Genomic DNA, 26,273 nt, shown 5'->3' on the forward strand with positions numbered 1-26,273 from the left:
TTTTCAGCATGAATTGGCTGTCTTTATTTTATCCCTCCCTCTCTAGTGACTCTTGTGTGGAAAGATCCACATCTTAGGTAGTCATTATCCCATACGTCACTAGCTCATGGACTCTTGCTAATTACATGAAAGAAAACATAATTTATGTAAGAACTTACCTGATAAATTCATTTCTTTCATATTAGCAAGAGTCCATGAGGCCCGCCCTTTTTTGTGGTGGTTATGATTTTTTTGTATAAAGCACAATTATTCCAATTCCTTATTTTATATGCTTTCGCACTTTTTTCTTATCACCCCACTTCTTGGCTATTCGTTAAACTGAATTGTGGGTGTGGTGAGGGGTGTATTTATAGGCATTTTAAGGTTTGGGAAACTTTGCCATACGTCACTAGCTCATGGACTCTTGCTAATATGAAAGAAATGAATTTATCAGGTAAGTTCTTACATAAATTATGTTTTTTGCTAATGGAAGTATATTGCAAAAATGCTTATATTTCCAATTGAAGTGAAGCCATTTCATTTTTTTATTTCAAATCTTTATTGAAGAATGAAATAAAATGGCTTTGCAACAGTAAATGCATACAACTTATATATCATTAAATAGCAAGATCAGTGCACATCTACAATCGATTGGTACATATTTCATTTTTTACTTTAAACATATATTGTAGAATTTATCATTTTGATGCTTGCTAATCTCAGTAATAGTTGTAATTAAGGATGTAGACTGGAAATGACCAGGGGTATACATAAACCAGTGTAAGCAAAGGGTAGAGCGTTGCAGGCATTTTAACCAGCAATAAATGGCGAGTTTTAAAATGCATAGTTAGCTCAGAGATACAGTTACTTACATGATCTTTAATCATTTTGTTTTGGCAGGTTTACAGTATTCTGCGTCATGTGGCAGAAGTGTTGGAGTACACAAAAGATGAGCAACTTGAAAGTTTATTTCAGAGAACAGCTTGGGTATTTGATGAGAAGTACAAAAGGCCAGGATATGGAGCCTATGACGCTTTCAAACAAGCAGTCTCGTAAGCATCTCTTTTATTAAATAGAGCGTGTAGCATTGGGAGGTATAAATTTAAGTATTTCAGTTTGTTTAAAAGGTTTTGTGCCCCTTAAAATATGTAGTAGAATTCTACTAAACTATAATAAAGTGAAGTAGTATAACTTTCAACTTCTTGTGTCCCTAGGCATATGTTAGTTTGCTACTGTCGCATCCACTGTTGTCTCAAAAATATATAGGTTTAATGAGAGACTTTATATTACGTGTACAATGCAAGCATACTATCATGAGGCAGCTGCTACAACCCAGTGTTTAAAGGGGAAAAAAGTTATTGTAGCCTTTTTATTTATATTTAAAAACCAAGGTCAGCATAATGAGAGGTGCCGATCTTAGTGGTAACAAGTGCTAGTTTGTAAATATGCTCTGTGCACACAGAATACCTACCATTTAGGGCCCATACTTGTGCACATGGTACTAATATAGATTTGTTTTAAAAAAAGCTAAAGCATTTTTTTTTTAACACACTTAAAGGACCAGTCAACACAGTAGATTTGTATAATCCGCAAATGCATGATAACAAGACAATGCAATAGCACTTTGTCTGAACTTCAAATGAGTAGTAGATTTTGTTTCTGACAATTTAAAAAGTTATGTCTTTTTCCACTCCCCCTGTACCATGTGACAGCCATCAGCCAATCACAAATGCATACATGTACCATGTGACAGCCATCAGCCATTCACAAATGCATATGCACTTATTCTTGCACATGCTCAGTAGGAGCTGGTGACTCAAAAAGTCTAAATATAAAAAGACTGTGCACATTTTGTTAATAGAAGTAAATTGGAAAGTTGTTAAAAATGGCATGCTCTATCTGAATAATGAAAGTTTGATTTTGATTGAGTGTCCCTTTAACGTTGCAATTTACATCCTGAAATAGTTTGAGGGATCTAAGTGATTTAGGTTCTAAGGTGAACCCTCTATAGAAGCAGGAAGGTGAGTGGCAGGCTCTGCAATGACCAGTCTTGCCCTCCAAAAGATATAATAAAAAAAATATTTTATTAATGGAAAAATAGTAAAATTATACATGTGCGGATGAACACAGAACAGAGGGGACAAGATAGACAAGGCTTGTCTATCTTGTCCCCTCTGTTCTGTGTTCAGCCGCACATGTATATTTTACTATTTTTCCATTAATAAAATATTTTTTATTATATCTTTTGGAGCGCAAGACTGGTCATTGCAGAGCCTGCCACTCACCTTCCTGCTTCTATAGATTATCGATTTGGAGTTTATCTCTGGCTACGGCACTCTGCCATTAGTCTCTATTGGAGGATTACAGCTGTATTTGCCAGTTCCGGACGCTGCTACACCGCGCACATCTTTCCTGTATGCTAAGGTGAACCCTCCCCACCCACACCTTTAGCAATAAGGAATTCCATGCGCTTCCTTGTTCCTTGGGATGTTACCACACGTATATAGTTGGTGAGACCCTTAGACAGGCCCTTTTTCAAAATGAAGTGAACCTGCCAATTTATGTCAAAACTCGCTTTAAAGTCAGGAGGCAGTATTCAAAATTAAGTGCAACTTGCGTGAAATGTTGCAGTAAAATATATGCGGTTGCAATATTTCATGCTTCTATCAGCCATATTGTCTTGAAATGCTGTTCAAAAATAAAGTGAGAATACAAATACGCATGTATCCTCATTGCAAATCTTTGCCACCTACTTGCTGGCAAACACCCTTGTAAGCAATGGATAAGAGAGCCAGACAACAGTTCAGCAAAAAATAATACATTTTATTTTTGGTCAAATTAAAGGTTTCATCTTTTTATGTCTCTAAGCACACAAAGGACGCGTTAAGTTGCAGAAAAAATTACTGTAAATTAGAAAAATGTCTAAACAGTTAAAAGAAAACTTCCAAATGACAAAAACAACCAAATTCTTTGCTCTTAGTGGCCTTCTTTCTTGGCTCCATTGTGCAGGATCTCTATTAGACATAAAATGGTAGTATTCAGTGGAAAAAATGTTTTACTGTTTCTCTGACATAAAATAATAAACCAGTTTGTCTTCCCTGTGTCTTGTGAGGTTAGAAACTTTAGAGCCTGGTCACTAGTATCTTCTGCATCTGGGCTCTTTTCACAAACACGCTGTTTATATTTTTATAGGGACACTTCTGTTCTGGATGGATTGGACTTGATAGAAGAGGAGAGGCGTGTTCTCATTGACAACATTAATAGGCGTCTCACACCACAAGCTGTAAAAATTCGTGCAGGTGAGTTCAAGGAAAAAGGGACCAACTTCCATTCATACAGAAGTTACTTTCAACACTTACTTAGAAATTTGTGACAGAGACCCTACTCTCATCCTTGACATCTCGAGCAGTGAGACTTTGCTCCTGTTTCTATGACAAACTATACCACAGGTTCAATTGATCTTAAAGGGACATGAAACCCCAGAACATTCTCTCATGATTTAGGTAGAACATACAATTTTAACAACTTTCCAGTTTACTTCTAGTATCACATTTTCTTCATTATCTTGGTATCATTTGTTGAAGGAGCAGCATTGCACTACTGGTTTCTAACTGAAAACATGGGTGAGCCAATAACAATCGGTGTGTGTGTATATATGAAGCACATGCGCGAAACGCGTCAGGTGTTCATTTGAACCTGCACCAGCTGTTTGGCAACTTGGCTGAATAAAGATACCCATTTGTAACAAGTTTCCAGTCTCCGGGTCTCCTACTTTCTTTCCCTTGTTGGGATTCCTCTTCTTCTTGTGTGTGTGTGTGTGTGTGTGTGTGTATACATATATATATATATATATATATATATATATATATATATATATATGCAACAACCAATCAGCAGCTAGAACCTAGATTCTTTGCTGCTCCTGATCCTACCTAGATAAACATTTCACCAAAGGATAACAAGAAAAGCAAGCAAATTAAATAAAAGGCCTAAATTGTAAAAGTTGTTTAAAATTGTATGCTCTATCTGAATCACGAAAATATTTTTTTGGGGGTTTCATGTCCCTTTAAAGTGAAGGTCAAGTCAGGAGCATTGCTTAACATTTTCCAATAGCTCACTTAAATTAAGGGCTCCATGTACTAAGCAGTCAGCGAGCTACCCGCAACAAATCTCGCGCCCAAACTCGCAAACTGATATGTACAAAGCCGTCAATTATGTAAAAACTCGCATCTTTAAAATTGCGAGCGTACTTATCCGCCATACCTCGCTACCTCTCCATTTTTTACTGTAATTAGACACATTTGACCACCAACTCGCCAAAAACGAATGTACTAAAAAATCTATTTGTCCGCTCGCGTCAATTTCCGCTCCCACCTCGTTATTTTTGCCTCGCCACCTTTTAGGTGGCGGGCAAGGTACAAAACAATAGGAAAGTCACTCTAGACGCCAGTCTAGACATATATAAAAGGCAGTAATATCAGCATTGTACTTACATTGTTCATTTCAGCAGCTATGGAGAGAATTCTGTTTTTGTTTATTCTCCATTTGATGCAAATCCGGGCTAGAAGACAGAATACTGGAAATGTAGCTAATCGATTGGTTAGAAGAAGGAGAGTTCGTGTCCCCCGTGTATTCCTTCCACGGGTTGGTTTGCACGGCCTTTCTGACCGAGAGATCATACAAAGATTCCGGCTTGATCGTGAATCGATATTACACCTGTATCGAGAGATTGAAGATCATTTGGAGCCGATGACTGCTCGTTCACAAGCTATTCCGGGACTTCTCAAACTATTAGCGGCATTGCATTTTTTTGCAACAGGCTCCTTTCAGGCAGTTTCTAGCGTCATTATTGGAATGAGTCAATCTGCTTTTTCACGCCACTTATCCAAAGTAATAGGGGCTATGATGGTTATTTTTCATCGATATGTTTGTTTGCCATCTACCCCTGAAGAATGGCAATCTATCAAGTCAAATTTCTATAGGATGGCTGGGATGCCCAATGTCCTAGGTGCCATAGACTGTACCCATGTTGCTGTAAGACCACTTCAAGCTCGTGAGGAGATCTATAGGAATCGAAAGCATTTCCATTCCTTGAATGTCCAGATGGTCTGTGACCCCCACATGAGGATTATCAGTGTCCGTTCTAACTTTCCTGGATCCTGTCATGATTCTTACATTTTAAGGCAGACTGGGTTATACCGGAAGTTCGAGGAGGGAAATATGCCTGACGGATGGCTTCTAGGTAAGCATAACTGGCGTCTAATATGTCTCTCATTTCAATGTACCAAAATTGCGCCCAATTTGTCGACTGTAATCTGTATAGTTTAATTGTATTGTATAGTTCTGAATCTTTATAATTATTCTTATATTAATATTTATATTTATTATATCTTCTATTAGGAGATGGAGGGTACTCATGTACAGAATGGCTGTTGACTCCCTATAACAACCCACAGACCAGAAGTCAAGTACGTTTCAATGAAGCTCACCGATCTACCAGGGGGATTATTGAGAGGACTTTCGGTCTTTTGAAAATGCGGTTTCGATGTCTTGATCGTTCTGGTGGTGCTATGCAGTATGCACCAGAGAAAGTTGCCAAAATTATATTGGTTTGCTGCATACTGCACAATATTGCAATTAAAAGAGGCTGTCCATTAGAAGATGAAGATCCAATAGATACTGATGATTTACCAGAAGAAATATGTGTCGAACAAGCTAATAGGCGTGGAAATGCAACAAGGGACATGGTTTCAGAACAATATTTTGTGTTTGAGGATTAAAGTTTCAGTTGATCAATAAAAAACTTTCTTTATTAACTTGTCTCCATTTTTTTTTAAGAGTTAAGGTTATTAAAAATCACTCATGATAAACAGTTAAATACATAACAGTTGTTGCTCTTCAATTATCAAAGGTTTCAAATAAATAAAGTTTATGATCAAAGTTATTACAGACAATATATTATAGGTAATACATTGTCTTTGTGACATCACACTAGTGTCTACAGCTGCTCTCACTCTTTTACATATGTGATTATTGTAATGTAATCCCTCCATAGCTGATGCTAATTCATTGTATTGTGTCATTGAATTGTAGCTGTAACAAGCGACAGTATATTCAACAGTGCTTTATGTTATCAGATTGGATTTTTGAGTTAAAAAAGACTTGCTAATTTTATTTGTTTTATTCTAACCTCTATTTTTAACAGCTACTAGGTTTTCCCATATTCAAATAAATACCTTAAGGGATTACTCTTAGCACTTATTTTCTTAACCTTTATGATATATTTTTGCATTCAAGATTTGTTAAAAGAATAGTGGCATATAGAAAATAATGGCAAAATAAATTATTTTATTACAAAATTATAATCTTTAAACATTATATATTAACAATTGCAAACCAAAGTAACTTGTTAAACATATAAACACATATGAAAAAAAAGGAAATGTTTAGAAACCAAATAACAATTGTAAACCAAAATAAATTCTAATACATATAAACACATATGAAACAAAGAAAATGTTTATAAACAAAATAACAATTGTAAACCAAACAACATTTTAATACATATAAACACATCTTTAAATAATTAAATGTTTATAAACAAAATAAAAATTGTAAACCAAACAACATTTTAATACATATAAACACATCTTTAAATAATTAAATGTTTATAAACAAAATAAAAATTGTAAACCAAATTAAATTTTAATACATAAAAACACATCTGAAACAAATAAAAAAAATGTTTAGAAACAATAACTATTGTAAACCAAAGTATAAATGTTAATACATATCAACACATCTGAAACAAAGAAAATGTATATGAAACAAATATCATTTGTAATAACTATAAACATCGATATTTACAAACCTTCATAAAATACATTAATCTACATATACATTATATTTTTCTCTATTTTTCGGGGATACATATCTGGATCAATGCGCTAATGATTGACATAACGATTAATCACGTCATCGTCAAACATGTCGCGTCCTGAACCTTTTGGTGCTGGAGAATTGGTGATATTAGTTTATGCCATGGATAAATATTTCCCTAAACGGATTGGTGGTGTGAGGGGAGTGAGACAGGAATGCCGAGACAAAATTATATACGAGATGCTGAGAAGAATGCATCGTATTTCAAAAATTAAAAGAACAAGACGACAGTGTCTTAGAAAATATAGTGATTTGAAGAGAAGAGAACCGAAGTACTATAAATCGATTCGAAGATTGATAAGGACATGTAAGTTTCAAAATTATATATTAAATAATTTTTAATAATATAAAAAAAGGGTTTATTTTTGAACTGCGTCATCATTGACGAATCCAGTAAAATAATATTTCCTGACTGTTACTTTGACTATATTAGTATATACAATTGCAAAAAGTTACAAAAGTTAGCATGCAGAACTGAGTTAGTAGATTAAAATTTAACTATATAACTATATACACTTAAAAGGTTAGAAAACTTAGCATACAAAAATGAGTTAGTAGAGTAAAATATAACTATATTAGTATATAACATTGAAACATGCAGAACTGAGTTAGTAGAATAAAATATAAATATATTACTATATAACATTGAAACATGTTAGAAAAGTAAGCATGCAGCATAATTATTTCAATTTTTTTTATTAAATTTTTTTATTATATATATGTTTATAGATATGAGAAGTAGGAGAATGAAGTGTGCACACCCACCACGCTACTTAAGGTCAATGTTGGTGCAAACACCCAGAAGTGAAGCTCTTTCTCCACCTTTGCCAATAACACTATTGGATATTGAATTATCTCCAAATCCATATGCAATTTGTCATAAAGAGACACAGACAGGTAATGACTTATTATTTAAATTTTAAATCATATATTTTAGGTTTTGGTTTAAAAAGTTTTAGCATGCAATATTAATCAAGTTGCTAATTTACTTCTATTATCATTTTTTTCCTCATTTACTTTCTATTTTTATTTGAAAAAGAGGGCATCTAAGCTAAGGAGCCAGCCAATTTTTGGTTGAGCACCATGGACAGCACTCTTTGATTGGTTCTGTCCAATTATCAAGTACAACACAGTTGGTTCACCAAAAATGGGCTGGCATCTAAACTTAGATTCTTGCTTTTCAAATAAAGATACAAAAAGAATGAAGTAAAATATAAAGTTTATTTAAATTGCATGCACTATCTGAATCATGAAACTTAGAAATTGGTTTCTATGTCACTTGTAATGATTATTATTATTATTGTTTTAAATAATATATACAAGGTTTTTGATTTAATAGTTTTCTATCTTTGTAATTTCGTTCATAGATATTACCATGGAAGAAATGGAAACTAGTATGGAAATGGAAGAATTTCAAAATCCTGATAGTGTGACAATATTTGAAGCATTAACTTCAGATGATACTCAACCAAGGATAGAAGTTTTACCAACAATGATGGTAGATAAAGGTATGTTTCATACTCAGTCATCTTAAATCTAAGAAAATACAAGTTTTAACTAATAAATATATTGTATATTTCAAATAGGAGTTGGCTCAGATGAAAGCTTTAAAGGAGTGGACATAAGTGTAGAAGCTAATATAGTAGATAACGTAGATAACAGCACATCAGGAGGTAATATTTGTGATGAAAAACCCTATCATACATTGAATATGTATATGACAATTGAATTAAATTTTGCTTTTCATTTATTTTTCTACAGATTTATCTTCAACATCAACTATTGAGACTGCAGACAAAAGTACTCAGAGTTGTCTAGAAGATCATGTCAAACAAAAAATTTCTAAAATTAGGGCAACTTTGGCAATGTTAATGGAGCAAGTAGATTTTTTATACCGTAAATATGTAATTTGATTTCATTTTTTGTTTTGTCATGATTAATAACTGAGAAAAAGTTTTGTGTTGAAGAATCAAAAGTGAGTTTGAATTTATGTAAATAAACTTTTTTTTTGGCCATAAAAAAATTTGTCTTTATTAAATAATAACATTTTAAACTTAAAGGGACACTGTATCCAAATTTTATCTTTTGTGATTCAGATAGAGCATGCAATTTTAAGCAACTTTCAAATGTACTCCTATGATCAAATTTGCATGCTCTATCTGAATCACAAAAGAAAAAATTTGAGTACAGTGTCCCTTAAAAATACACAAACAATAACTTTAAACACAATATACAGAGTAATAAAATTAACAGTGACTAACATTTTAAACTTAAAGGGACACTGTATCCAAATTTTATCTTTTGTGATTCAGATAGAGCATGCAATTTTAAGCAACTTTCAAATGTACTCCTATGATCAAATTTGCATGCTCTATCTGAATCACAAAAGAAAAAATTTGAGTACAGTGTCCCTTAAAAATACACAAACAATAACTTTAAACACAATATACAGAGTAAAAAAATTAACAGTGACTAACATTTTAAACTTAAAGGGACACTGTATCCAAATTTTATCTTTTGTGATTCAGATAGAGCATGCAATTTTAAGCAACTTTCAAATGTACTCCTATGATCAAATTTGCATGCTCTATCTGAATCACAAAAGAAAAAATTTGAGTACAGTGTCCCTTAAAAATACACAAACAATAACTTTAAACACAATATACAGAGTAAAAAAATTAACAGTGACTAACATTTTAAACTTAAAGGGACACTGTATCCAAATTTTATCTTTTGTGATTCAGATAGAGCATGCAATTTTAAGCAACTTTCAAATGTACTCCTATGATCAAATTTGCATGCTCTATCTGAATCACAAAAGAAAAAATTTGAGTACAGTGTCCCTTAAAAATACACAAACAATAACTTTGTACACAATATACAGAGTAAAAAAATTAACAGTGACTAGATAATAAAAAATGTTCACTCCAGACGTTGCCTCTTTGGGTCTGTTGTCGCCTCCCTTTCACTGACAATAGCCAACAGAGATTGTAATGTCCTTTCGCTGATGCTCAAAGCTCTGTTAATTTGATGGTTTTTCTCTTCATCCATCTGCCTCTGCCACTGGAACATCTCTCTTTGCAGCTGTAATTTCTGCATCTCTATCTCATTCCTTTGCCTTTCGATTTCCACATTTTTTTCTGACAGAGCAGCCCAGCGTTCAATATTAGTGTTAATAATATTCTGCATTTCTCTGTGGTCCTCTCTGTATTGCCTTGCCAGTGTCAACATTTCCCTCAATGCAACATCGCCAAATTGTCCTTCTGCCGGTGTATTGTCAATATTTACACCACCTGTTTGCAGTTCAATTGGTGGTGCCTGTGTTTCAACAGGTTCCTCAATGTTTTCTGGTGTGTGAATTTCATCCGGTTGCGCATCTCCCAAATCTTCAAGAATATCCGGAGTCTCACTTCCATCATGCCCTCCTGGTGGTTCATCTTGAATGGGATTTTCCACTATCGGCATGAGATTGATAGTGATCTCCCTTGATGAGTTTTCTTCTTCTAGATCAAGACATAACAAATTGTTAGTAAATAAAAATAAAATGTTATAAAAACACTTGCAGAAATAGAATAGGAGAGAGCAGATACAACCGTCATACAACAATTTAAGTTACATTATATATATATATATACATATATGATACATACCATCAAATAATGGAGATGAATGTCCAGTCAATCTCTGGAAAAGACGTCCCAAATCACCTATAAAAAAATAAATAACATAAAAATAAATAAATAAAATGCTTTTTTGTCAATGTAACGATATATTCGAAATTATTAATGGAAATGTATTTTGCAATTAACTGGACACTGAAGCAAAAATAATCTTTTTGAGAATAAGATATATTGCATGGAATTTCTATCAGCTTTCTTATGTAATACTATGATCAATTCTCAAAAAGAAAATAATGATAAATTTTAAAAAAATTAGAAAGTTGATTAAAATAGCATGCATGCTCTACAAGAATCCTCATTTAAAAAAATATGTACAAGATCTCGAAATAGAATATGTCAATAATGACATTTGACATTTAAAAAAAAAATTACAAAAAAAAAATTGAGAGATAAAAGAGATAAAACACACAACATTGAAATTATTCATTTGTAAAGTACTTACCAGTTGCTCTACCAACACCAGTTTGTGGAGTGCTGGTCCTTAGATCCGGAAGTGTGTCCGCCGAGGAAGTTGTGTGTGTAACATTAGATGATGAGCGTATAAATTGTCCATGTGTAAAACTGTCCGAAGGTCTTGAAACAGCTGCACCGGGTGGTCTCGAAACCGCAGAAGAAGAAGTAGAACAAGTGGGCACCTCGTTACTCCTCACAGGCTCTGCTGTTGTTGGCATTGCTTAAAAAAAAAAAAATTAGGTTTATTTTTATTTATATTTGAAACTGAAAGTTAAAACTGTTAATAATAATAATTACAGCAGTGAATGCAGGCTCAATCATTAAAGGGACATGCCAACCACCTTTTTTATGATTTGGAAAGAGAATGCAGTTATAAACATCTTTATAATTTACTTATATTATCTAATTTGTTTTATTCTATAGATATTCTTTGTTGAAAAGCATTTGATTGATGCACAAAGAAGCCTCGTGTGATTGGCTCAACATGTGTATTTATTTTTCTTCAACTAAGAATATCTAGAAAATTGAAGTAATATGTTGTTTAAATTTCAATTCTCTATCCGAATCATTAATAAAAGATTTTGGGTTTAGTGGCCCTTAAAATAAAAATAATTACCTTTACAAATTGCATAAGAAAATGCATTTTTAAAAATATTTAAATGTATTATGTTTTTGCATTCATTGGATTTTTATACTTTGAGGAAAAGCAAATCTATACAGGCACAGTAAATGATCATTGGTTGATGCACATAGATGGTTCATGTGACTGCGTCAACTATGTGCATAGCTATATCTGAAAAATGTATGTTTATAAAGCGGAGAACAATTTTGAAAGATGCTAACAATAATATTCTATAGTGAAATAACGCAACATGGAAGTCAATAGATCAGAAATTTAAGAAGGCATGTGATCTGGGGTTAGTCTCATGATTAATGTTGGACATACAATATTATTTTAATAGTTTCAAATTACATTATTTCTATTGTCATTATCTCTTTAAGGTTTCTATGCAATACTGGTTTGAAAATAAACACATGGGTGTTATCTTTAGGGATCACTATATTAATAATCAACAAATCTTTAGTTCCGTTAGACCATTAAAAAAAAGGCAGTATAACAATACTATTATTGTACAATCCCTTATACATATATGAGACATAAATGATTACAGTATTTGGGGCCTAAATGGCTTGTACAATCCCTTATACATATATGCGAGATAAATTATTACAGTATTTCGGGCCTAAATGGCTTGTACAATCCCTTATACATATATGCGACATAAATGATTACAGTATTTGGGGCCTAAATGGCTTGTACAATCCCTTATACATATATGCGACATAAATGATTACAGTATTCAGGGCCTAGATGGCATATAGGATACTGAAGCGTAAGAAGTCAGATAATGTTATTTTAAAGAAATATATATTGGAGACAATAACCTATCATAACTTTAAAAAGAACATTTACGTCAACTATGTTGTACATTTACCTCTTAAATCACTGTCACAATCATCCGTTATGCCAGTGATGATCTCCGGTCCCAGACGCTGAACAAGCTTCTGCTCATAGTCATTGAGGTCTGCCACATATGCTGGTCCACCTCCGGTAGCACGTGCCGAATTTTTCTCTCTGGCCAATTTAGCTTTGGCGAAGCGTTTAATGTCGTTGTAACGCTTCTTCAGCTGATCGACATCCTTTTTTCCTGGACCCTGGGCACTAACAGCGTCGCTGATCCTTTGCCAGATCTGCTTCCTTCTAGAAAAATTTGTCTGTTTGACACGACATCCAAACAAATAATCATAAGAGTCAATAATCATATCAATCAAAACGACGTTTTGCTGATGAGAAAAGTGAGGATTCTTGGATTTTGAAGCGGTTTCAGATCCAGATGAAGCCATATCGAAATAGTAAATAAAGATCTCAAAAACGAGCGCTCTGTAATTACTCTCCAAAAATTTTGGAACAATAATAAAGTTGTTTAGAAAACTTGTCCATTTATAGGAGCAAAATTCTATTCCCGCGTCTACTATGACGTTCATGACACCTTACATGTCACGTGTTAACAATTGGCCAGACAATTGAACTGAAAGTTAAGTACATCAGCTTATTCGCGGCGAGCGAGGCGTCAAATTTATCAATATTCCGCCACTGCTCGCGGCGGGCTAGAGGTGTCTATTTGTTGTGGGATTATTAGTACATAGCTACAGCGGACACCATTTCGCCCGCGGCGAGTAACGGCGAGTTTAGCCGCGTCTAAAATGACGGATGAATTGACGGCTTAGTACATGGAGCCCTAAGAGTTATGTTCATTCATCAATTTATTTATATTTATTGTTAACATTATTTATTTCTCCTGTTAAGTGTAGTCAGTCCACGGGTCATCCATTACTTATGGGATTATATCTCCTCCCTAACAGGAAGTGCAAGAGGATCACCCAAGCAGAGCTGCTATATAGCTCCTCCCCTCTACGTCATACCCAGTCATTCTCTTGCACCTAACTAATAGATAGGACGTGTGAGAGGACTGTGGTTATTAAAATTAGTTTTTATATCTTCAATCAAAAGTTTGTTATTTTAAACAGCACCGGAGTGTGTTGTTTTTTCTCAGGCAGCATTAGAAGAAGAATCTACCTGAGTTTGTGTATGATCTTAGCGGTCGTAACTAAGATCCATTTGCTGTTCTCGGCCATTCTGAGGAGTGAGGTAACTTCAGAACAGGGGACAGCGGGCAGGGTTCACCTGCAAGGAGGTATGTTGCGGTATATTATTTTCTAAGGAATGGAATTGACTGAGAAAATACTGCTAATACCCATATAATGTAAGTGCAGCCTTAAATGCAGTAGTAGCGACTGGTATCAGGCTGATATGTATGTATGTTTACACTGAGGTATTTCTGGGGAATGGAACTTCACTAAGAAAATACTGTATACATTTAATTTATATTTGAGCCCCCACTGCAGTGAAAGCGACTAGAAGCAGGCTTATTAGTATCATTTCATAATTTTATTATTAAAACGTTTACTGGCATGTTAATCGTTTTTCTCTGAGGTACTTGGTGATAAAAAATTTTGGGCATTATTTTTCCACATGGCTGTCGTTTATTTATGAATAAATTCAGTTTACTGAGCTTCCCCACTGTTATAATATGAGTGGGAGGGGCCTATTTTGGCGCTTTCTTGCGCAGTAAGAATTCAGTCACAGTCTTCCTATTCCTTCCTCCATGATCCAGGACGTCTCTACAGAGCCCAGGGGTCTCCAAAACTAGTTTTGAGGGAGGTAATCACTCACAGCAGACCTGTGAGACTGTGCTTTTGACTGTGATAAAACGTTTATATTCTGTTATCCGTTTTTTGGGTATTAAGGGGTTAATCATCCATTTGCTGGTGGGTGCAATCCTTTGCTAACTTAATGCATTTACTGTGAAAATTTGGTTGCTATAACAAATTTGGTTCATTGTGATTTCAACTGTGACAGTTTATTTGTGCTTCTTAAAGGCACAGTAACGTTTTTTTATATTGCTTGTAAATTTATTTCAAAAGTATTTTCCAAGCTTGCTAGTTTCATTGCTAGTTTGTTAAACATGTCTGACACAGAGGAAACTCTTTGTGCAATATGTTTAAAGGCCAATGTGGAGCCCAATAGAAATTTGTGTACTAATTGCATTGATGCTACTTTAAATAAAAGTGTACATGTAAACAAAATTTCACCAGACAACGAGGGGGAAGTTATGCCGACTAACTCTCCTCACGTGTCAGTACCTTCGTCTCCCGCTCAGGAGGTGCGTGATATTGTGGCGCCAAGTACATCAGGGCGGCCCATACAAATCACTTTGCAAGACATGGCTAATGTTATGACTGAAGTATTATCTAAATTGCCAGAATTTAGGGGTAAACGCGACCACTCTGGGGTGAGAACAGAGTGCGCTGATAATATTAGAGCCATGTCTGATACTGCGTCACAATTTGCAGAACATGAGGACGGAGAGCTTCATTCTGTGGGTGACGGATCTGATCCAAGTAAACTGGACTCAGACATTTCAAATTTTAAATTTAAGCTTGAGAACCTCCGTGTATTGCTAGGGGAGGTATTAGCGGCTCTGAATGATTGTAACACGGTTGCAATTCCAGAGAAAATGTGTAGGCTGGATAAATATTTTGCGGTACCGACGTGTACTGACGTTTTTCCTATTCCTAAAAGGCTTACAGAAATTATTAACAAGGAGTGGGATAGACCTGGTGTGCCCTTTTCTCCCCCTCCTATATTTAGAAAAATGTTTCCAATAGACGCCACCACACGGGACTTATGGCAGACGGTCCCTAAGGTGGAGGGAGCAGTTTCTACTCTGGCTAAGCGCACCACTATCCCGGTGGAGGATAGCTGTGCTTTTTCAGATCCAATGGATAAAAAGTTAGAGGGTTACCTTAAGAAAATGTTTGTTCAACAAGGTTTTATATTACAACCCCTTGCATGCATTGCGCCTGTCACGGCTGCGGCGGCATTCTGGTTTGAGTCTCTGGAAGAGACCATTAACTCAGTTACATTGGATGAGATTACAGACAAGCTTAGAGTCCTTAAGCTAGCTAATTCATTTATTTCCGATGCCGTAGTACACTTAACTAAACTTACGGCTAAGAATTCCGGATTCGCCATTCAAGCGCGCAGAGCGTTGTGGCTTAAATCCTGGTCAGCCAATGTGACTTCTAAATCTAAATTGCTTAACATACCTTTCAAAGGGCAGACATTATTCGGGCCCGGTTTGAAAGAAATTATCGCTGACATTACTGGAGGTAAGGGCCATGCCCTGCCTCAAGACAGAGCCAAACCAAGGGCTAGACAGTCTAATTTTCGTGCCTTTCGTAACTTCAAGGCAGGAGCAGCATCAACTTCCTCAGCTCCAAAACAGGAAGGAACTGTTGCTCGCTACAGACAGGGCTGGAAACCTAACCAGTCCTGGAACAAGGGCAAGCAGGCCAGAAAACCTGCTGCTGCCCCTAAGACAGCATGAAGTGAGGGCCCCCGATCTGGAAACGGATCTAGTGGGGGGCAGACTTTCTCTCTTCGCCCAGGCTTGGGCAAGAGATGTCCAGGATCCCTGGACGTTAGAGATCATATCTCAGGGATATCTTCTGGACTTCAAAGCTTCTCCTCCAAAAGGGAGATTTCATCTTTCAAGGTTGTCAGCAAACCAGATAAAGAGAGAAGTGTTTCTACGCTGTGTACAAGACCTTTTACTAATGGGAGTGATCCATCCAGTTCCGCGGTCGGAACACGGACAAGGGTTTTACTCAAATCTGTTTGTGGTTCCCAAAAAAGAGGGAACCTTCAGACCAATTTTGGACTTAAAGATCCTAAACAAATTCCTAAGAGTTCCATCGTTCAAAATGGAAACTATTCGGACAATCTTACCTATGATCCAAAGGGGTCAATACATGACCACAGTGGATTTAAAGGATGCCTACCTTCACATACCGATTCACAAGGATCATTATCGGTACCTAAGGTTTGCCTTCCTAAACAGGCATTACCAGTTTGTAGCTCTTCCCTTCGGGTTAGCCACGGCTCCAAGAATCTTTACAAAGGTTCTGGGCTCTCTTCTGGCGGTACTAAGACCGCGAGGAATTTCGGTAGCTCCGTACCTAGACGACATTCTGATACAAGCGTCAAGTTTCCAGACTGCCAAGTCTCATACAGAGTTGGTTCTGGCATTTCTAAGGTCGCATGGGTGGAAGGTGAACGTAGAAAAGAGTTCTCTATTGCCACTCACAAGAGTTCCCTTCTTGGGGACTCTTATAGATTCTGTAGAAATGAAAATTTACCTGACAGAAGACAGGTTAACAAAACTTCTAAATGCTTGCCGTGTCCTTCATTCCATTCAACACCCGTCAGTGGCTCAATGCATGGAGGTAATCGGCTTAATGGTAGCGGCAATGGACATAGTACCTTTTGCACGCCTGCATCTCAGACCACTACAATTGTGCATGCTAAGTCAGTGGAATGGGGATTACTCAGATTTGTCCCCTATGCTGAATCTGGATCAAGAGACCAGAGATTCTCTTCTATGGTGGCTTTCTCGGCCACATCTGTCCAGGGGGATGCCCTTCAGCAGGCCAGATTGGACAATTGTAACAACAGACGCCAGCCTACTAGGTTGGGGCGCTGTCTGGAATTCCCTGAAGGCTCAGGGATCATGGACTCAGGAGGAGAGTCTCCTTCCAATAAACATTCTGGAATTAAGAGCAGTTCTCAATGCTCTTCTGGCTTGGCCTCAGTTAGCAACTCTGAGGTTCATCAGGTTCCAGTCGGACAACATCACGACTGTGGCTTACATCAACCATCAGGGAGGGACAAGGAGTTCCCTAGCGATGATGGAAGTCTCAAAGATAATTCGCTGGGCAGAGTCTCACTCTTGCCACCTGTCAGCGATCCACATCCCAGGCGTGGAGAACTGGGAGGCGGATTTCCTAAGTCGCCAGACTTTTCATCCGGGGGAGTGGGAACTTCACCCGGAGGTATTTGCACAACTGCTTCGGCGTTGGGGCAAACCAGATCTGGATCTCATGGCGTCTCGCCTGAACGCCAAGCTTCCTTGTTACGGATCAAGGTCCAGGGACCCGGGAGCGGTTCTGATAGATGCTCTGACAGCACCTTGGGTCTTCAACATGGCTTATGTGTTTCCACCCTTCCCGATACTTCCTCGACTGATTGCCAGGATCAAACAGGAGAGAGCATCGGTGATTCTAATAGCGCCTGCGTGGCCACGCAGGACCTGGTATGCAGATCTAGTGGACATGTCGTCCTGTCCACCATGGTCTCTGCCTCTGAGACAGGACCTTCTGGTTCAGGGTCCTTTCAAACATCCAAATCTAATTTCTCTGAGACTGACTGCATGGAGATTGAACGCTTGATTCTATCAAAGCGTGGATTCTCGGAGTCAGTGATTGATACCTTAATACAGGCTAGGAAACCTGTTACCAGGAAAATTTACCATAAAATATGGCGTAAATACTTACATTGGTGCGAATCCAAGAGTTACTCATGGAGTAAGGTTAGGATTCCTAGGATATTGTCTTTTCTACAAGAAGGCTTAGAAAAGGGTTTATCTGCTAGTTCGTTAAAGGGACAGATCTCAGCTCTGTCCATTCTTTTACACAAGCGTCTGTCAGAAGTTCCAGACGTTCAGGCTTTTTGTCAGGCTTTGGCCAGGATTAAGCCTGTGTTTAAAACTGTTGCTCCTCCATGGAGCTTAAACTTAGTTCTTAACGTTTTACAGGGTGTTCCGTTTGAACCCCTTCATTCCATTGATATCAAGCTGTTATCTTGGAAAGTTCTGTTCCTAATGGCTATTTCCTCGGCTCGAAGAGTCTCTGAGTTATCAGCCTTACATTGTGATTCTCCTTATCTGATTTTTCATTCAGACAAGGTAGTTCTGCGTACTAAACCTGGGTTCTTACCTAAGGTAGTCACTAACAAGAATATCAATCAAGAGATTGTTGTTCCTTCATTGTGCCCTAATCCTTCCTCAAAGAAGGAACGACTTCTGCACAATCTGGACGTCGTCCGTGCCCTGAAATTCTATTTACAGGCAACTAAAGATTTTCGACAAACTTCTTCCCTGTTTGTCGTTTATTCTGGACAAAGGAGAGGTCAAAAGGCTTCGGCTACCTCTCTCTCCTTCTGGCTTCGTAGCATAATACGTTTAGCCTATGAGACTGCTGGACAGCAGGCTCCTGAAAGAATTACAGCTCATTCTACCAGAGCTGTGGCTTCCACTTGGGCCTTTAAAAATGAGGCCTCTGTTGAACAGATTTGCAAGGCTGCAACTTGGTCTTCACTTCACACCTTTTCAAAATTTTACAAATTTGACACTTTTGCTTCTTCGGAGGCTGTTTTTGGGAGGTTCTTCAGGCAGTGGTTCCTTCCGTGTAAAGGTCCTGCCTGTCCCTCCCGTCATCCGTGTACTTTTAGCTTTGGTATTGGTATCCCATAAGTAATGGATGACCCGTGGACTGACTACACTTAACAGGAGAAAACATAATTTATGCTTACCTGATAAATTCCTTTCTCCTGTAGTGTAGTCAGTCCACGGCTCGCCCTGTTTTTACGGCAGGTCTAAATTTTAAATTAAACTCCAGTCACCACTGCACCCTATAGTTTCTCCTTTCTCGTTTGGTTTCGGTCGAATGACTGGGTATGACGTAGAGGGGAGGAGCTATATAGCAGCTCTGCTTGGGTGATCCTCTTGCACTTCCTGTTAGGGAGGAGATATAATCCCATAAGTAATGGATGACCCGTGGACTGACTACACTACAGGAGAAAGGAATTTATCAGGTAAGTATAAATTATGTTTTTCACCTTTTAATTCCTCTCCGTTTTCTTTGTATTAACCGCCCGCCATACTCCCGTTATTGAGTGACATTCCTGGTATCCAATATATCTTCTAACCCCGTGGCGTCCAGCCCCTTTTCTCTCGCGTCACTACGAAGTTCTGCGCATGCGTTAAAAAAGAGTCATCGTCCTCCTGCTCGTTCACAATACGCGCATGCGCTGTCCCTTCTCACAATCACTTGGTAGATTGTATCCACGACAAAGCTCGATTGCAGCAGAGGCAATATATTTTTAAAAAAGAGTAAGACAGATTACGATGTTTGCTGCATATTTTCCAAGCTATTGCGGTCATATATATTAAAGTAATATCCATTGCTACTGAGTGTACGAAACGCATGCGCATTTAGAAGATACTGTTGTGCACGAGCGTAGTCCACTTGTAGGAACTACAGCGACGTCACAACAGATAAATAAGGAAGTGTGGTAGGGGCGGAGCGAATAGCTAGAACGGAGGTATTTGATATATATATTTTTTAGGAAAACAAATAATTTTATAAAAATATAAACTTAGCGACTGTAATATTTGTATATTAAGGTTTGCAATGGTGTATTGCAATATGCCAAAATTGACCTTCACTTTAAGCATACATTGGCTCAATACTGCGCAGATATTTTCTGATATTAAGTTGTGTTGAGGCATTCCTCTAGTGTAGTATTGTCCATCATTTATCATGGAGTCAGGATGGTTTTTAATATCATTTTCAGACCACAGGTAAGTGAGTGGCTTGGGCGCTCAAGATTTTCTCACACAAGGATAGCTTAAAAAAAATCTAGATTGTCGCTAGCCCTCAAGGCTAAATATTGGACATCTGTAGAGTAGTTGGTTTTTGTCCTCCGATAACGCTCTTAATGTTCATTCAGGAGTAGATCTTCAATTCCTGTTCTTTTATTTTCCCTTAGAGACCACTCGACTTTTTCTGCATTACACCACAATACAATTTTGTCTGTTTTATAACTTAATAAAGAGTCTTACCTTTTGTTTTGTTTTTTCCTTTTAAGATATTGAAGTTGCATGTTATGGCTATGAAGGTATCGACGCAGTGAAATCTGCATTAAGAGCAGGACTGAGTTGTTCTACCGAGAACATGCCAATTAAGGTAATGTATGTCCCTACTAAAATTGAATTATATATATATTTTTTTCTCTGACCCTAATATTGAATGGATTTTTGATGTTTTGGTCAACCATTTAAAAATATTTTACTAAAATTCCTAATTCCTAAATTTTAGCTGTGTATTTAAAATGTTATCCCCTTCATTGAGAAAAATAGATAATCTTAAAGGTACAGAATTTTTGTTGTTTAAAAAAATAGGTAATCCCTTTATTTCCCAGTTTTGCATAACCAACACAGTTAGAATAATACATGTTTTAACTCTGTAATTACCTGTATCTAAGCCTCTGCAAACTGCCTCCTTGTTTCAGTTCTTTTGACTGACTTACATTTTAGCCAATCAGTGCTGACTCCTAGGTAACTTCACATGCATGAGCTCAATGTTATCTATGACACACATGAACTAACGCCCTCTAGTGTTGAAAAACTGTCAAAATGCATTCAGATTAGAGGCGGCTTTCAAGGTCTGAGAAATTAGCATATGGGCATACCTAGGTTTAGCTTTCAACTAAGAATACGAAGAGTACAAATCAAAATTGGTGATAAAAGTAAAATGGAAAGTTGTTTAAAATTACGTGCCCTATTTGAATCATGAAAGTTTATTTTGGACTTGACTGTCCCTTTAAGACCACAATTCTTAATTAATTTGTGCCAGTGTGTATGTCTATATATGCTTCACACTTATTCATCCCAAAATAGTGATTTTGCTGGTTCATTCCAAAGGAAGAAGGAAATTTTGTGTTTTGTTTAATTTCAAGGATCTGTCAGTCTGTATAAATGTGATCATAAAACTGAAATGAACATTCTAGTAAAATGAAATGGATAGAAGCTGTCGCTGTTTCATTGATCATACATCTGTATTCCTTGAGCACCTTCATTCAAATGCTGCACGTTCTCAGAATAACAGTGGTGACTCATATTGCAACAGTAATCGCTATTGCAAGGTGTTTTTTCTAATAAAAGTGTATTGCAAAAATGCTTCTACCCAACGTTTAAAGGGACAGTAAAGTCATAATTAGACATTCATGATTTAGACGGAGCATACAATTTTAATCAATTTTCCAATATACTTCTATTTAATTTGCATCCTTCTCTTGTTATCCTTCGCTGAAAGGTTTATCTAGGTATGCTCAGAGCAGCAAAGAACCTAGGTTCTAGCTGCTGATTGGTGGCTGCATATATATATATATATACCGATTGCTAACTGAACACGTGTGAGTCAACGACAATCAGTAGTGCATTGCTGCTGCTTCAACAAATGATACCAAGAGAATGAAACAAATTTGATAATAGAAGTAAACTGGAAAGTTTCTTAAAATTGTATGTTCTACTTAAATCATGAAAGAAAAATGTTGAGTTTCATGTCCCTTTGTGTATTCAAGTGTTGCAAAATAATGTTAGCAAATCCTTTACTTTTTTATGTAGTTGAAATTTGTGTTTTTAAAAGTGCGGTTCTTAGGTCACAAGTACATATAATGTGTGCAAAATGTGCTGCAACCACATCTGTTTTATTTACTGCAAGATAACCAGTATTTGCAAATTGTGTCCCATAACACACTCCGTTCTTGTTTTCTCCACAAATCACCTAACTACTACTCCCACCAAACATCTTTAAAAGTCTTGTTATTCTGTTGAGCATATGCCCTTGCAAGTAGTTGTGGTTATGTTTGTTACCTTTGAATCAAATTTGCCAAGACTGATGTAAGGTATTTAAATAGCCTAGTATATCCTTAAAGGGACAGTCTACTTGAAAAATGTTATTGTTTAAAAAGATAGATAATCCATTTATTACCTATTCCCCAGTTTTGCATAACCAACACAATTATATTAACACACACATTACCACTGTGATTACCTTGTATATAAGCCTCTGCAGACTTCCCCTTATCTCGGTGCTTTTGACAGACATGGAGTTTAGCCAATCAGTGCAGACTCCTAAATAACTCCACAGGAGTGGGCACAATGTTATTTATATGACACACATGAACTAGTGCTGTCTAAACTGTGAAAAACTTTCAAAATCCTCTAAGCTAAGAGGCGGGTCTGAGTGGTTTAGAAATCAGTTTGAGCCTAGCTAGGTTTAGCTTTTCAAAAATACCACGAAGGGAACAAAGCAAATGCGATGATAAAAGTAAATTGGAAAGTTGTTTTAAATTGCATGCCCTATCTGAATCATGCAAGTTTAATTTTGACTAGACTGCCCCGTTAAATCTTAGGAGCTTTATCCGTGCAAGTTTTTTTTTTGCTGTTTACATTTTGCATGTCCCATGCTCCTTAGAGTCTGGTGCTTTAATTGCTTTGAGCAATGCACAAACTTATTTGCAGTCCTTTTTTGGCTACAATCAAGAAAGATATGTAGCTGGTACAGCAGTGTGCAGCATACTTATGTTGCATAATTTAGCAAAATAATATATATATTTTTTATTATTAATGTAATTTATAGGTAATTTAGATTTTGACTCCATTGCTTGATTTTGTAAATGCTTCTTAATCAATCATCGAAGAACTGAGTAGCTGTCCTCTATTTACTTATTTATTCAAATTCTGTATTTTACTTAATATAAAAACAGATCATCTGCCTTATCTGTTTTTATATTAAGTAAAATACAGAATTTGTTAGTAAATGTGGCCATTCATGTTTTTGTTTTCACTTCGTTATTCAGTTCTTGACACAGTTTTAGACACTAGGGAGTCCCCACTTACAAAGCCGCTTGCAGACAAAGTTCCCAACTTGATAATCTGTCTGCACGGCTTTGTGGCAAAGAGCAGTTTATGCTGTACTGCTCTGCCCCCCACCCCCTGCTCGCGCTTCCACGCCATGTCTCCATAGCAGTATCTGCTGGACAGTACATGGAGCCCTACACATCTGGTGGACCTAAAATGCAACTAAGAAAACTAGCCCTTATTTTTTTGCTCTGTTTCTTTATTATTCTGTAGATAAATCTTATTGCTCCTCCACGGTACGTGATGACCACCACCACACTGGAGAGGACAGAGGGGCTTTCTGTCTTGAACCAAGCCATGTCTGTCATCAAAGAGCGGATCGAGGAGAAGAGAGGAGTATTTAATGTCCAGATGGAGGTACTGGCTCTTGTAACGGAGAACTGAATTGTGGTTTGATAGCTATAAAAATTTAAAGGTTATACAAATTGATGGGGAAATATACAAAAAAGAAACACAAAAAAAAACATACTTTCTACAGCTATGCTTGTTTCAGCCTTACTGCCCATATCTTGCTTGGCTTGGATTTCTGTTTTATACAAATATCACTAGTCCGCTTGTCTTGTAAATAATTCATTTAAAAAATAAAAAACATTGTTAAAGTTAGAGGCTGAAAGGTCTGGAATCTCTTTTGGTCAGCAAAGCCTCATGAATATATTGATCAGCTCTAGATAGAAATACATTTGAAATATCCAAGTTTTACCTTGTAAAATTTAATATTCTCTCCCCCTCCCCCCTGTATTTTGTTTGGTTTGGCAGTTCACATTTCACATTGATCTGGTGGTAATAGAAGCTAAAATCTGTACTTGCTGTGGGTACATATGTGAGTGCAAGAGTGTGGTCTCATTTAAAAGCCAGGAAATTACAAATTTAAAACTCCTACTCCCTGGGATGATTTTGTGACATTACACATTACAATAATATCTTGTGTATTGTCAATTAGTATCTTGTACCATTGCAATTTATGTGCACATACAATGTGTGATCAAGTAATAGATTTATCATTTTTAAACACTTTGGTGAAAAGCATACCTAGATAAATGACAAAAAATCTAAGAAGGACAATATGATGACCATTACTAATTAAATCTCGGGTATATGTTCGCTTATGCAAACCTGCAGCCGACAGCACTCGGACACCTTTGATAAATGGGGCTCTATGAGAGCTATAAATCAATTCAGTGTTCTCAGCTCAATTGCATTGTCATATTATACAATGTTCTGTTATTTATAAATGTTACTTAGATAGCCAAAGAACAAATTAATTGCGTAATTTAACATACATTGATTTAATGATGATTTGTGCAACAAACATTGAAAATTTTTAAATGACCTAATTTAAGCTCAACAATGGCTTAAATTTTAGCTGGGTGGTCAATAAAATCAGCTGGGTATTGTGCCCATTAAATAGATCCTGGATGGAACACTGAATTTACTTACTGGGATTGTTTCTTATGAAAATAGAAATATTTGAAGTTGAGGAGCATTAACGGGGCAATAAAGTCGAAACTAAAAAAATTGCTTTGCAATCTTGGTATCCTTTGTTGAAAAGTATACATAGTCAGCTCAGGGGCAGCAATGAATTACTGGGAGCTAGCTGCTGATTGGTGACTACACATATATTGCTCTTGTCATTGGCTTACCCTTTGTGTTCAGCTAGCTCCAAGTAGTGCATTGTTGCTTCTTCAACAAAGGATAAAAAAGATAATGAAGCAGATTTGATAATACAAACTAAACTGGAAAGTTGCTTAAAATGGTATGTTCTATCTCAATCACAAAAGCACAATTTGGGGGTTTATGTCCCTTTTTTATCAATACAATAGCATATTTTGAAGTTCATACAATGTTAACCATTTGTAAATCATAATAAATTTTTTGTGTATTTGTTTAGCCTAAGGTGGTCACTGACACAGACGAAACCGAACTTGCCAGACAGCTGGAGCGACTGGAAAAAGAGAACGCAGAAGTGGATGGTGATGATGATGATGATGAAATGGAAGCCAAAGCTGAGGACTAAAACACCATATTATTAACTTCTAAGAGAAAAAAATAAAATAAAAAAAGAAATTAAGTGCAACACACCTACCGGCCACAAGTTACATCATTTCCTTCTTTAGGAAAAAAATAATAAAAAATATATATATATTGTTTTTATTGGAAAACATTGTTTGTAACAGGGCTCTTAATTTCAAACAACACATATCTATTTAAAATGACCCACATCGGTTTGTGATATATATATATATATTTTAACAAATCAGGTGTTTTGTATGGATGTACAGAGCTTTTGAAATCTCCAGAAATGAATAAGATAAATTCGACAGTGCTTTCGATAATCTCAGTTTAATTGGGAATGTACAACAGCCTAAATCTCTTGTGCCCTGTACGCTACTTCATAGGGCTAAACCAGTGCCATTACTTGCGCCAATGCATTGTTTAATTATATTTGTTACAGCAAACTTGTCTGAAGCCCATATAGGTATCGTTTATTAATAAGACCATTAACCTTCTCAAAGGCAGTCCAGGCTGACGACCCATAGGCAGACTGAATAAACTGGATGTATTTTTGATGTAAACACTAGATTATCGCTCTCCATCCTCTGGTTTAGGCCTATGTCAATATACTTTTATGACCAGCATCCATATATGCCAGTGTACTCGCTGCATTGTGACAATGCTTTATCTGTTGCAGCTGCTTGATTGCACAGATAGTTGTGATTGGTTGCCTATACAAAAAAAAAACAAGATTGAGTTATAAGAGATCCAAGCCTGGAAGATTTGTATGGCAATTTTGAAAAATTTTAATATTTATGTACAATCCTTTAAACAAATATTAACTAATAAAATCTGGGATATTTAAGTTTTTGTATCATAATTTGGGGCAATCACATTTGTTTTTTGTAACCTTTGTTTAATATCTACTTTAAAGCAGACCATTCTACTTGTGCTCTTATTGCCCGTCCAAAAATAGGTAAACTTGTATAAATGTGTATTTATG

The 26,273-nt window shown here is 36.4% G+C and overlaps 1 protein-coding gene across 1 annotated transcript in view; it reads left to right on the forward strand.

The window, feature by feature from the left end:
* Positions 1-26,135, forward strand: part of EIF2S1 (eukaryotic translation initiation factor 2 subunit alpha) — a 91,702-nt gene extending 65,567 nt beyond the window's left edge. The window contains exons 4-8 of the mRNA XM_053697686.1: positions 880-1,031; positions 3,172-3,278; positions 20,443-20,540; positions 23,492-23,635; positions 25,167-26,135. Of these exons, the coding sequence (XP_053553661.1) occupies positions 880-1,031; positions 3,172-3,278; positions 20,443-20,540; positions 23,492-23,635; positions 25,167-25,292 (627 nt within the window). The 3' untranslated portion in view covers positions 25,293-26,135. The remainder of the gene's footprint in view (positions 1-879; positions 1,032-3,171; positions 3,279-20,442; positions 20,541-23,491; positions 23,636-25,166) is intronic.
* The last annotated feature ends 138 nt before the right edge of the window (positions 26,136-26,273 follow it).

The sequence above is a fragment of the Bombina bombina genome, chromosome 1 (genome assembly GCF_027579735.1).
Source record: "Bombina bombina isolate aBomBom1 chromosome 1, aBomBom1.pri, whole genome shotgun sequence".
Taxonomy (NCBI): domain Eukaryota; kingdom Metazoa; phylum Chordata; class Amphibia; order Anura; family Bombinatoridae; genus Bombina; species Bombina bombina.